The sequence below is a fragment of the Lontra canadensis genome, unplaced genomic scaffold (assembly GCF_010015895.1).
Source record: "Lontra canadensis isolate GAN:19392208 unplaced genomic scaffold, GSC_riverotter_1.0 scaffold13, whole genome shotgun sequence".
Classification (NCBI taxonomy): Eukaryota; Metazoa; Chordata; class Mammalia; order Carnivora; family Mustelidae; genus Lontra; species Lontra canadensis.
In genome coordinates this window covers 2,888,736-2,902,866 of record NW_022631007.1, presented here as the reverse complement: position 1 = coordinate 2,902,866, position 14,131 = coordinate 2,888,736, and the positions used below count along the sequence as shown (strand labels likewise).

At 39.9% G+C, this 14,131-nt stretch overlaps 1 protein-coding gene across 2 annotated transcripts in view; it reads left to right on the top strand.

The window, feature by feature from the left end:
- Nucleotides 1-12,715, top strand: part of EPHA4 (EPH receptor A4) — a 137,088-nt gene extending 124,373 nt beyond the window's left edge. The window contains exons 13-18 of one of the 2 annotated variants that reach the window (XM_032857318.1): nt 2,293-2,354; nt 2,807-3,016; nt 4,934-5,083; nt 8,530-8,723; nt 11,996-12,151; nt 12,485-12,715. In XM_032857318.1, coding sequence (XP_032713209.1) covers nt 2,293-2,354; nt 2,807-3,016; nt 4,934-5,083; nt 8,530-8,723; nt 11,996-12,151; nt 12,485-12,599 — 887 coding nt within the window. In that variant the 3' untranslated portion in view covers nt 12,600-12,715. Of the gene's footprint in view, nt 1-2,292; nt 2,355-2,806; nt 3,017-4,933; nt 5,084-8,529; nt 8,724-11,995; nt 12,181-12,484 lie in introns of both variants that reach the window. The other variant, XM_032857319.1, reaches the window with a different exon arrangement.
- The last annotated feature ends 1,416 nt before the right edge of the window (nt 12,716-14,131 follow it).

Below are 14,131 nucleotides of genomic sequence, written 5' to 3'. Positions count from 1 at the left end.
CTGCAGGTCCATTTTCTCAAAAGGAGGCTCTGTTCAGCTTGGGGTGTTTTTCCTGCTGCAGACAGTGATTTTCATAGCACCTCTGCAGAAGAGAGAAGAAACAGGGGATCTTTGTATTAAAGTCCCACCGCGCCTCTAAAACCCGTAGCTATTACAGCTGTAACTGTTATAAACGACTGTATGCATTTGCATAATGCAGTTGTCACTGAATTAAAATGATTTAAAATTGCCACCAGAGGCATTGTCCCCCTCCCCTGACGCTGGCCTGCCCTCACTGCACCCCTGCCTGTTGTAGGGGAGGAATCCTGTCCATCCGTGAGCCCAGCTGAGACCCATTTTTTAAGACCCTCTGCTTATGGAGACCTTCATCTCTATTTCTCTTGGAGAGCTCATAAAGATTCTGACAAATGGATACTTTGAATAAATAGAACAAGGAATGCAGAGAAATTGTAAAGATGGTGCCAACCGTCAGAGGAGGGAGGTGTGAGGGTGCAGAGGTGGTGTGGAAGTGTGTGAATTCATTACCAGCAGTTACTTGAGTAACTTTTTAAATTGTCGGGGAGACTATAAATTCTCTCCCGTCCCCTGCCCCCCCGCCATCTTTTGGATCTTCTACTCTCTTATCCACACCTCCAGAGGGATCTGGTGAAATTGGAGTAGGTGTTAATGCAAGAGAGTCAACCTTTCTCATTAATTGACAAAGTATCTTTTGATTGATGTGGGTTCATTAAAAGTCCTTCAGATGCATTTGGTCTGTCTGTGGCCACAGATGTAGAGGGTAAAGGAGTCTGAAACTAAGAGCTTCCTATGTATTGTACTATATTGAGGGTGTAGAGAGACCACTCCTTCCGGCCAAGAGGAGAGACGGGAAATGGTTTTTCTTCGGCCTTTGATCTACACCACACTTTTCAGTTTTTCTGCCAGCTTTTTGTTCATCACTGTAAAGAAAGTCTCCATGGTATTGTTTCCAAAGTTTTACCTTGGAATGCTTTCTTAGACAGGACACCAAACACATAGTGGGAAAAAAATGGTAACTTGGACAGCTTTGAAAACTGCTCTTCCTAATTTTTCCCTCTGAGATGAAGACATTTCCCCCTGTCCCCACATCAGAACAGAGTCTTTTCTGGGTGGGAAAGATATTGGTTTAGAGTAATTACAGGAACTTTTCAGCAGTGACATATCCTAGTCCATTTTCCCTGACTGAATGTCTGAGTCCGAACATTCCCAAGTACAGCAATGAAAGTGAATATTTTTGATTTATCAAACTAGCATTTTATTTTCCTCCCAGGAAATCTTTTATGTTCTCTTTGCTTTTATCTATCCTTCAGTAAAATATGGAGGATTTACGCTCCCTTCCCTACCCCTCCCACAAGTACCATGTAGAAAGAAGGAATTTCAGACCTTGAGCCCATAGCAATTAAGAAACTAAAGAATGGTTATTTCCTAAGTTCCTCAGAAAGAAAACCAAAGTGAAATGAGAGAATTATTTCCCCCCACTTCTCCCAAACCTTATAATAATTTTGTTCTCTTTGTGGGAGTGGGGGGAACAGGTGGTGAGGGGGAGCAAGAATGTTCTAGTACTGAATTAACTTGCTGTCTCAGGTGAAATAATTTACCGAACCTTTTCTCTGATTTTTATGGTTTGTTGTTGCTGAGGTTGTCGTTTTAAGGGAGCAAATAGAATTAAGGTTTTTTTTTTTATTATTATTATAAAAAGGAAAGGAAAGGATACAGATCCTGACCCTAGCAAGGCAGGTGGGGAGGGGGAGGTTAATATTGTGCATGCTCAAGCTTTGAGATGTGTTTGAGTGATGAAGTATTCAGTGTGGTTACTGCTTCCAGAAACTTGGGTTTCTCTAAATCAGTAAAAAAGTTTCTCTATCCATTGATTGCTTTAGCATCACACAAGTGGCTCTTCTGGGGACAAAATAAATTAATTATCCTAAAGATTTTTTTCGCCTTTACACAGACCTGCCCATTTATCTTCTTCCCCTTTTGCTTGAGAGAGCAATTATCCGTTCGTGTGCTCCCTGGATACCAGAGGCCACTTTAGTTAAAGACCTTGTCAACAAGCCACCCAAAGGGTTAACTTCCAGATGGAATTTAAACCTACCCATCCTTTTAATATTTCATTCCTAGCTCCCCACAGCTGAGGCATAAGCTTGGCTTGTTTTAATTAAATTAGATCACACAAGACAGGTGTCTTGGCAGTAAAATTGTGCACAGCCCATTTTTATCTCATTAACTGCAGTGCTCATCAAGGGTTTGTGTTTTTCTTTCTGAAAACTCTAGGTAAACCAGTAATGATCATAACAGAGTACATGGAGAATGGCTCTTTGGATGCATTCCTCAGGGTACGTGACTACTTTATATTAAACCCAAGAATGTTGGTATTTAGAAGACTCTAACAGACTCCTTGTGTCCATTCTGTTTGGTTGTATTCATGGACTTTTTTAATGGGGCAAGGGAGGAAGAGGAGACCTAGAGAATGATGTGATTTTTAAAGGCTATTAAATAATCCATGTTCAATGAAGGTAGTATTAGATTCACTCTTGGGTGGTGGGGCTGTTTGAGCGGTAGATTGATTACAGTTGGATAATTTCCATCTACTACAGGAAGCAAACCCAGCTCCTAGGATGCACTCTAGTAAAGAATAAGTGACTTTGTTCAGAAAGGCCCGGAAATAATGTTGAGTTTCATTGCATACTTGATACAGATATCAAAAAAGATTCAAGTAATAAATGCCTGGTGAAAATTAATTAGACCTCATGCTGATGAGATGGTTTCTCATTCCTTTTCTACACAGAAGAACGATGGCAGATTTACTGTCATTCAGCTGGTGGGCATGCTTCGTGGCATCGGGTCTGGGATGAAGTACTTATCTGATATGAGCTATGTGCACAGAGATCTAGCTGCACGGAATATTCTGGTAAATAGCAACTTGGTCTGCAAAGTGTCCGATTTTGGCATGTCACGAGTGCTTGAGGATGATCCGGAAGCCGCTTACACCACCAGGGTAAGGAGGATTTATGACCTCTGGGTTTTGACTCTGATGAAACTGTTACTCTTTTCTCATTTTGATGTTTAAGCCCTTTGTGATTTTGTAAGTTTCCTCATCATTCAGAGCCTCTTCATGCCCACACGTTCTTTTTTAAGCCATGTTTCTGAGGGATTTTGAAACCGCCTCATGATGTGTGACTACTTTACTGCAAACTAGAGCTTTACTTACTGCAGTTTTTACACTTAATTTTTCTTCCCTTCCTCCCTCCTTTCCTCCCCTCTTCCCTACCTTCCTTCCTTCCTTCCTGTTTTATATTTTCTCTTTGGTTCTTATCTATTATTAAAACATTTTCTTATTTTAAACGAGACAGAGCAATGTTTCTAGTTGGTTGGCTACTGAATCTGGGAATGTAGATACAAGATTTATAAAACATTTACACTATGAGAGAATTTTTAGTGTCTATTGGTCTTCATTTTGCTACTGGTAGATAAGCTGGATTAGGGGACACAGTTAAGAGTTATCCGTATACATTTAATGGCTATGCTATCTTAACTGGACAAGCTGAATATAAGATAGTAAGGAAATAAACAGAATCATAAAAGTTATTGGCCATTAGGGCTGGCACTGCTGAAATCAATGAGAAGCAGACAGTTACCAGCCATTTTCTTCCTTCGGTGCTCATTTTGCATTAGCAATCCTAAGCATTGTGTTTTTGTGTGTGTTTGTTTGTTTGAGTGGTTAGTTGGTTGGTTATTTTTTTTTTCCTTGTAGTTTTCATTTTCTTTGGCTCTAGTTTTGAGTCTACACTACACATCTATCCACTTTTGAATTCTAAGTCCATTCAGTTAGGAAAGAATGCATCTTTGTGAATGCTAAAAATCTTTAATTCTTTTTCCAGTATTTGGAGAGAGGAAAGTGAAAGAAGGCTTCTAGAATGAGCATTTACATAGATAAAACCTTAGCCAAATAGTTAAGGAAGGTAGAAGGAAGCACAAGCATCCTCTGCATAGAACAAGTAGAAATGTAGCACACTAGGTTTTCAGAGTAAGTGCGAGAAGAGTTTTCAGAGTAAGTGCCAGTAAGAATCAGTATAATTTCTAGTACAAGTTATTGCCTTGTTTAGTAGCCTTAGTAAAGCAGACTTTGAAATGATGTTCTCTTGAACAGCTTAAGGGTCTGAATTCAAGTTGCATTAATTTCCTTAGGTGGAAACTTAAGCAATTTGAAACTCAATTAAAAATACCTTTCACCTAAGTATAATCAAACAGTAGACATTTGAGGCAAAACAAAATAAGAAAACAGCATTTTAAACTTTTCCTGAGTAATACTCAATTGCTTTACCATTTTTGCGGGTGTCCTCACCCCCTGAAGACAGTAACAGCTCTGACATCCTGGTGTTTGGCTTTTGCTGAGAGACTATGTAACGTATTATCTTCTAAACATGTTAAACATGTTTCTCATGCTATATAAAAGTAGGATCACAGTGTAGTCATATTTAACTTCCACAGTTCATGATTTCAGAAGTGATACTAAATACTGCCTCTGTGCTGCTGAGTGAGAGAATCCAACAAGAAGTCAACAAGAGTCTCCGTGGCACATCCATTGATATACCATGATGACATAAGCATTCTGTAAAACCTGAAATTCCTTTTCTTCTACAATATTGCCTGAAAGCAGAGCTCAGGTAATAGGTAGACTTTTTAAAAATAATTAAACAGATTACTTATTCACTTCCCTGTGACTAGAGAAAACCTATGAGGAGAAGCGTCTCAACCTCGATGATGAGTTAAAATAAACAAGTCTCTCATTGTTGTTTGGAGAACTATCTCAGGAATGCTGTTGACCTGCTTCCAAACAGTAACAACATTCAGTGACTGAAATGGCACATCAGTGATGTACTTAGGGAATAACTTATGGCTTGAATGTTCACAGGGTGGCAAGATTCCTATCCGGTGGACCGCGCCAGAAGCAATTGCCTATCGTAAATTCACATCAGCGAGTGATGTATGGAGCTATGGAATCGTTATGTGGGAAGTGATGTCGTATGGAGAGAGACCCTATTGGGATATGTCCAATCAAGACGTGAGTCTTTATGTTCTAAAATATGTCTTCACATTGAGATTCTGGAAGGATCGCGTCAGCCTATGATGGAGTGAAGGCTGAGCTTGAAATGATAACACGGCATGCAAGATTCTCAACACAAATGGATGTAGTAATCTAGTTAAACCTTATGGTCATGGATTTCAAGGCCCAAAATTATGTAGCTTAAATGGGAGAGTATGGAAGACAGATTCAGTAGATAGTTACATAGGTGGACGGATGAGTGAGAAGGAACAGTATCTTACTTGATTAATGCTCAAATCCATACTGAAACAAAATTCAACTTTGAATCTTAAGAAAATACAAGGATATACGAAAAACACAAATTTCACATGTGAAAAAATTGACACCAAAGGTTTATTGGAAGAAAAGTAGTGAATATTTTAAAGCTGGCATAGTTGTAATTAGAGCTTGCCCCTTGAGGACTCTAAAATAAAGCTTCACTAAATGACCCTTTGTAAATTATGCACATCCCTTTAAATGTACCATCTGGACGACTTCGTAAGGGAGTATCCACAATGCCTGCAATTTCAGAAAACCATTCAATAATGACACTAATAAGATTCCAGAGTAATAGAGTTTAATTACAAACATCTCCAGTGTGAAAGGGGGAAAAATACACAAAAACAAAAATCTTAAACCAGGGGGTCTTCCTAGAACACTTGTTAGTTACTTATATATGTGAAGTGAAATATTAGCAGAGGATGTTTACAAAGGCATGGTATTCAGTTCAGCAATGATAAAAATTATAGTTTGGGAGAAAAATCATCTTTTACAAAATCCTTCTCATATGGAATGCCCTCTGCCCATCTGCCTTAGCCTGAACCAAACAGGAAGTTGCAAAGGCTTGACAATTAAATGAAGAACCAGGTGCACTCAGGAAGTAAGATGCTGGTTACCTTATCGATAAAAGACTGTTCAGAGCAATGGAGAAGCTAATGTACTCTGTGTCTAGTGGGGCAAAAAAGAATTCTCTAACCAGATTAAGAGGAATGATAGTGTTGACATTGTGTTATCTGTAAGTTACAAAGAAAGGTTCATAGCAGACAGGAAGAAAGCCAGTAGCTAGCATAACTGATAGGTAATTGCAGGCTGGGGGAAGGTGGGGGACAAAACTATAGAGGTGAGTGGTGTGTAATCTGTTGTTTAGTGTGATTGTGTCACAGGCACCTTCCCGGTCCTACTTATAGCAACATTTGGTTTCAGATTAGAGACTTTCAGAGGGACAGAAACTACCTACAGGAGCAAGTAGTGCATATGTTTGCTCATTTAATGATTTGATACTTAAGCTTCATTTCAGTTGAGAGTCATGACCAAATGCTCATAGGAGCAGGGGATCTAAAAGATGCTGTCCATTTTCCTGCACTAAATATTTTCAGGCCTGTAGTTTTGACAGTTTCTATATTATATGAAAACAGTTTTTATTGTCTTAAACTTTCAGTTGTCTGGCTTTATTCATGAAGAACATCTGAAACCATGTCTCTCCCACAAATAATATTGATTAGTCATTCACGTGTATTTGTCTCTGTTGGGTTCTGTGTAGAACAGGGATCAATAGGAAATGTAACTGGGGAATTACTTTCATCAGAATTCATTTGGCATATGGTGAATAGAATCAAAATAGCTATTGAAAATATGGCAAACTTACCAAGTTTTTTTGTTTGTTTTGCTCGTCAGCGTCCCCCTCCTCCAAAACATTGAGCAGCAAACTGAGAAAATATGCTTTGTTAACCCACAAGCCATCTTCCAAGCTGGCAGTGGAGAGGGAGCTAATGAAAGAGTATTAAGCAGTCTGAGGGTTTATAACAAATTGTGTTACCCTGGCATTAGCCCAATATTGCTCTCATTCTCATCAATTCAATGTGAAATGTTTTCATCAAGTCCAGAGTCAACACCATGCACCTGGAAAGATAAAAGAAAGTCCGAAGATCAAACTGACTTAATGTAATTGCTAGAAATAAATAGAATAATGTTTAGTAAGATAGCATATAGAAGTCTACACTAGAAGGAGTGGTAAATAGTACTAATACAACAGGATGTTGGCAAAGATACATGGGAGAAAAAAGGGATCAGAGGGCTTAATAAATCACAAGATGATTGTTGAACTGTGTGCTGCTAAAAAGACAATAGTCGTACTGATACATAGAAACTGGACCCAACTGAATTAACTGTTTTCTGTTGAAGACCAATTTTTGGACAGTAAATAAACCCTACGGGAGGGTGAACGCCAAAGTGGTCATTGAAATGGCTACAGCTCTCATGGTTTCACTGACAGTTACATTTCAAAAAATCAGAAAAAAAACTGATTTTTTTTTCCTACCAAAGTGGTTAGAAAAATCTGATTTAAAACAAATAAAACTTTAAAAATCTCCAAACAAACAAAAGAACGTCCAGAATTTCATAGGATGCCCATAAATACTGCTGATAAGTAGCCAAGAAGTTACAAAATAATTCCCCTCCTTAAATTTGGCATGAGTCATACGATTTTATATTACTGGGATTCACACCCTAAAGAAGAGGGGCTTAGCAAGATGCCAATAAGAAAAATACCATAATACCTGTAAAGACAGATTAGAAAAAGTAGAATGAGAAGAAAGACTATTGAATGGTTTGCTTATGTTTTATTAAGCAGGGAGAACTGAGCAATAAGACAATTGCCATCTACCATTATAACTTCTCTTCAAAATGGGAATGTCCTAAAAGAAATTTGTTTGTTTTAATTTTCTTTGCTAACACTTTTTTTAGATCTCTTTTATTAACAACTTTTATCAGTGTCATCTGACAGCCAGCTGAGATCAAGAATAAGATACCAAACTGGCGTATTGGCATATTGTGGTCTTCCAAAAGTAAAAATAGTTGGGCATCTAGAGCGTTTGAGGAGCGTGCTATTTTAGAGAGAGGTAGTGTCTTCTGGATTGGGAGGTCTGGAAGGTGGGCTTCTGTATTTGTCCCATGAGCTGTCTGAGCAAGTGGACAGAGGCTTACAATGATAAAAGGGGCTTCCATCTTGGATGCAGCCATTAATGCTTCTTAAGGAAGGTCTTTAACACTAGGTTAGAGTCCCTTCTGCTGAGAGGGTTTAGCTGCTATTGGATAGCAGAAGGGGGAGGGTCATTGCCACGTGATTTCCAGGGCCAGGCCACCACCAGGTTGTTGATCTGATTATGTTCTAACCACTTGGCAACATTGATGCATCTTCCCTTTAGAATTTCAGATTGACAGTTGACTGCCATCTGAGAGCACCGCGTGTAGCAACAGCTGGCTTCCCTGCCCTGTTGCCAGCAATACTCAGTTCCAGCTGTGGCTTCTGTGAAGACATTGGTGCTCTTCTTATGCTCAAACTTGCTGGCAGCTGGATGAGCTGGGAACTTGCCGGTCAGGAGGGTGGATCTCTGGCAGCTTATATGTCATTCTGTTGTCTTTGGTAGGTAATTAAAGCCATTGAAGAAGGCTACCGGCTACCCCCTCCCATGGACTGCCCCATTGCACTCCATCAGCTGATGCTAGACTGCTGGCAGAAGGAGCGGAGTGACAGGCCGAAATTCGGGCAGATTGTCAACATGTTGGACAAACTCATCCGCAACCCCAACAGCTTGAAGAGGACGGGGACTGAGAGCTCCAGGTCGGCCATGCTTGCTTAATAGTGATGCATGAAAGGATACATTAGAGGTGGCAGGCGAGTGCTGGCTCCCTGGAATTCCTGCCTGTTTGTCAGAGGCCACTGCACAGCTCTCTGCAACTGGGGTGGCTTCTTTCTCAGTTAATGGAGTATATATGATGATTTTGTTTACCATGTTGAAGAGCCTAACACCTGTCAGGCCTCAAATAGTCGTAAGAAAAACAAATTAAGAAAATAATAATATCAATAAAAACGAACCAGGAGCAAAAAATAATAAAGGTGCTTCTTTGATGATGCTAGACCTGAACATTTAGGGAGACACATGATATGGACTTAGAGAAGACACGAAATGCTATATTTGGCAAAGGGAAAGGAACACTGGGTTAGTAAAAAATGAGCCAAGGACAGCTTTTCCTGCACTGTAGTTTTAAGAAGTTGACTTGTAAAGTGTTATAGGTGCTTAAAGGCTTTAAAGCAAGAAATTCATTTGGTTTCAGTTCTGAAAGATTCTTTCTTGAGTCTTTCATGAGTAGAAGGAAATAGGACCAAAATAAAAACTGATCAGGTTACAAAGCATGCGGATGAATGTTTGAGAGGGGTTTTAAAAAATGAATAGACTTGAACCCCCTGTGAAGGAGGTTGTTATTTCATTGGAGAGCGCAAAAAGGAAGAAGCATTACCAGTCCAGAGAGGAGGTAAGGATACTGCAAGTCCATAATTCAATGGGAACTTTTCTACCTGGGGACTGGGCCTCACTAGTGAAAGCTTCAGGATCCCTGGCTACCTGTCCCATCTGGAAGGGTATAGACCACCATTGCTACTAAATAAGATTAGCATAAGACAACTGGCCCCCTGCTTCAGGCCTGCAAGAAGTAAGGCATTGACTCACCTCCAAATCTGTACTTCCCTAAGGTTCTTCATGACCCTGAGTTAAAAATAGGAGAACGTTTTCCCCATGATATCCAAGATCTTCCAGTCTTGGTCAGTGCTATGAGCGTCTCCTCCAGTCTTCTGGAGACTTAGCCTAATGGTTGTGGTATATACTGATTATTACAATGCATGAAGAAAAGAATCTGGAACAGACAGAAGAGGACCCTCTATTATTTTAGGCTTTCAGATCCCTTAGCACTGGCCACAATCCCAACAGCTTCATGATCAACCTCTTCTGAAGTAACATGGGGCTGAATTCACATCTTATTTCTGCCACTTGATAGTCAAGTGACTTAAAAAAAAAAAAAATCTCCTGGCATTTCTGGGCTATTTCTTGTTCTTCAGCTCTCCAAGAGGTGTAGGTGGCCTCATCTATTCCAAGGTGAACTTCCTTCAGCTTTTGGATCTCTGGCTCCAGATCCCATGGATATTGTCTGAGTGTCTTAAGGCGGGTTCATTGGTACTTGGTGTTTGTTTCTCCTGTTGGCAGAAACTCTTCAGTTACCAATATTGCATAATGTGTGCTTTGTACCATTTATGCAGAACAAATTGAGAACAAATTGAGTCATTGGACATACTCTTCTCAATTCTAAATTCTTCTCACTGACGGTATACTTCAGTACCTTAGATGCTTATTACTGCTTGCTAATAATGAGATGTAGTATAACATTGTATGTGATTCAGCACAAAATTGGGCAAATGTCATGGTGTTCCACAAAGAGCACAGAGACTTCCAGAACAAGCTTGAGAGTGATGCTTAGAGTTAATTGATATTGAGTGAGGATATTTTTCATCCTTAGGTCATTTTGACCTTGTCAGGTACCTACAGCCTACATGTGGCTCTATTAATGCTCTTGGAGTAAAGTTAGAAATGCAAACTATTGGTCTTTGTCTAAAGGTAAGTACTACTTGTAAGCATTAACAATAATGTTAAAATCCTCTGTGCTGTTGTTTGTTATTGGGGGAAGAATTAAATCCTGATTATTCGTGCCATAAAAATTTACAGAATTTTACTCAGAAAATTAATTGGAATAATGTACATAAAAGCTCACAAAGACACAAAACTGATAAAACATGTCTTTGGTAAAACAGTTATATAAGAAAGAAGTAATGCAAATTAAAGTAACAGGTAAAAATTATAAAACAAAGGAATTGGATTAATTCTGCTATATAGAAAATTAATCAAGGCGTTATATTGACTTAATTTTCTTTCCATAGGAAAATAATTTTTTTTTTGGTTAAAATTCAGTAACGATGATATTCTGATTTAGTGTTCATGTTCAAGCAACACAGTCTCAGGATGAAAATTAGGTCAAAATGTTAAGATCAACCACATGCTGTAATTTCTAGGGAAATGGGAGTTGAAGAAAATTTAAACAAGTACCTGTGTCACTGTCAGTATAAAATACCTTGTGAAGGTCTATCCAGTGATTATAAAGTAGTTTGATGTTGAAGATGACTATAATTCTCTTTAATAAATGCTTCCATAAATAGATGTTTTGTCATGTATCAATATCATGAGCAGTGGCAAAATTCCTGCCTTCAGCTGTTGTCACTCTTGACAATGGCCTAACATAAAACACCTGGCCTGAGAAATGCATAAACTAATAAATAACTTAATAAAAAGTGCTTAGAATTCATTGAAATGACTATCTAAGAGGGAATACGAGATGCACATTTCCACAATCCAAGCAGTGATCAAAGTGGCCATTCTTCCTTCCTGTCTTGGCACACGTGCTGATCAGGCATGGGCTGATTAAAGAGGGCATTAACTCCCTGCTGTCCCAAGTTTGTTTGAATGCACTGAGTCTGCCTGCAAACCTGGCTGGGAGCATGCTGGACTTGAACTCTTGCTGTTTTGTCCGCTTCATCGAGTCTGGCAAGTTGCGAGCTCACAATTTCCCTTACTCATACTTCACTAGGGTTTCCATAGCTGCTGTCCTGAAGTATGTAATACTCTGTGCCGGCAGGGACTGCACTCTCCCGGCAAAGACTGAACCAGATTCAGCCACAAGGTCTCCCACAGTCTTTATCCCAGGCAAGAATATTGAAAGACCTGTATAATCATTAATGTACGAAGAAGTCCACATAAAACAAATGCAGGAAGTGCAATTAAGAACAGATAAGGTGATGGATACACATTTTTAGCAACTTTGTGAAATTAGGGCCAAAAAAAAAAACCCAAAAACAAAAACGAAAAACCTCCTGATGCCATTGAATGAGAGGTAGACCCTCTAAAAAGCCTGTCCGTGGCGTTTAGCACCTATCTTAGGTAGTCTGACTTCTGAGTCTTGCCATCTCACTGATCATCCTTGTCTGTCTCCGCTCCCTCATTCTCTTACCAGACCTAACACTGCCTTGTTGGATCCAAGCTCCCCTGAATTCTCTGCCGTGGTGTCAGTGGGCGATTGGCTCCAAGCCATTAAAATGGACCGGTATAAGGATAACTTCACGGCTGCTGGTTATACCACACTAGAGGCTGTAGTGCACATGAACCAGGAGTAAGTACTCAGCGATGTAACACCAAAGGGTAAATCTAGATTTAATAGTATTTTTCTTTTTTTGCTTTGAGCTGCATTATCATCCTCCTCATTAAAAAGAAAAAAAGAAAACTGGAATGCCTTTCATTTTGATTGAGTATAATTTTACAGAGCCTCTAGAAGCACCTACATTGTTGCGTTCAGTCGCTTAATGAAACATTTGAATACACCTGCCTTGTTGTGCTGTATGAATTGTGGCTGATTTCAAATGTGTGTCTGCGTGAAGCCGGGAAACGAGATTCTCCACTCGTGTAACTTTTCTGGCCCTCTTTTTTTTTTCTCCCCCACCTCCAGGGACCTGGCAAGAATTGGCATCACAGCCGTCACACAGCAGAATAAGATTTTGAGCAGTGTCCAGGCGATGAGAGCCCAAATGCAGCAGACCCATGGCAGAATGGTTCCTGTCTGAGCCAGTACTGAATAAACTCGAAATTCTTGAGATTAGTTTACCTCATCCATGCACTTTAATTGAAGAACTGCACTTTTTTTACTTCGTCTTCGCCCTCGGAAATTAAGGGGAAAAAAGAAAATCACTCCCCGCAGTGTTGCTTGGTGTATAGATCGCCGAAACTGGGGGGGCTTCACGGAAATGACAGCCGTCGTTTGAAATTAGACCTGGAACAAATTGTTTCTCAGAAGTACTCCGTCCATCACCAGTTTGTCAAATACATGTACGTATATAAATAGAAACACCACCTCCGAGTTGGATGCCGCAGTGGCTGCCAGACACTCAGCTTCTCCGAGACGTCCTTGATCCTCTCTCCAATGGGAATTACAATGCGGTATTTTGTTTGTGGCATAAATGACCGTCATCCTGCTTTCACTGGAATGGATACCATGCCCAGGAACATTCTGGAAGGACTCGGTTGTAGCTTTTAAGGCTTGGTTCATACCATAGGAAACAACCTAGGTGAAAACCGTGTGGCTCGTGAGTGTTGCTCCTTCAGTGCTTGGGCCCCCTGTTGGCTTACGATGACATAAGGGGCTGGAAAGAAAAAGAAAATGGATTTCAAATAATAATAATAATAATAAATAATAATAAAACCCAAGCACCTCCCCATCACTGGACCGACAAGGTCTGTTTCTTTGGGCCTGAGGCTATGCCATATAAAGTCGTATTTTGGGACTCTACAAACTTATTGTAACTACCTTATGGATAGCGGACCATGACAATCTTGAATAGGGAACTTTCACACTTCCCTCCTTTAAAGAAGCAAACCCAAACCTACAAGGTAAGGCAAAACAAAACCTCAGCACTCTTTCTCCAATGAAAACTTTTTTCTTAACTTGATCTAATTTGAAATGCTGGGCAATAAATATTCTTTCATGTCTATCATTTAGTTTGGGGTTCTTTCCAGATTTCAGTCCTCTATTGACAATGGGAGAAGAGACCAGTGTGGAAACCGATATGGCTTCCCTGCTGTTCTGGGAAGACGTGAGTTAGGAACTGTATGATGTCAGGTTTGGAAACATGGCACCTAGAGCCTTGCTTGCTTTGCTTTCTCTCACACAAGGTTTCTCTTGCCCTTTGGCGCCATCCATTCATGCCACAAATACTTACTGGGTATCTTTTGGGTACCAGGTAATCACCTGTAACCTTGGATCATGCCTCACTCTTTGGAGACTTGGCTGCTTGAGAAGTACTGGAAGATCTGTCCATTATTCTCACTCTCTGTCCTGCTTCGGTAACCCCTGCACCAAACAGGGTCAGCCAGGGAAGATTTACCTAGAAGTTACCTTGACGTCCTCATTATCAGAATGTGACCTCCTGGAACACATGCTGCTGGTCCATCAAGACCATTAGCCTTAGATGCTTCTAGTTAATTCCAGAATTTCTTCTTGAAACGTGAATTAAATGGCTTTGTTTATTCCTAGAAACAAACGCCTAACTTTTTCAACTGGACAAATTTTAACTTCTTAAACTCTTCCATTTTCACCACT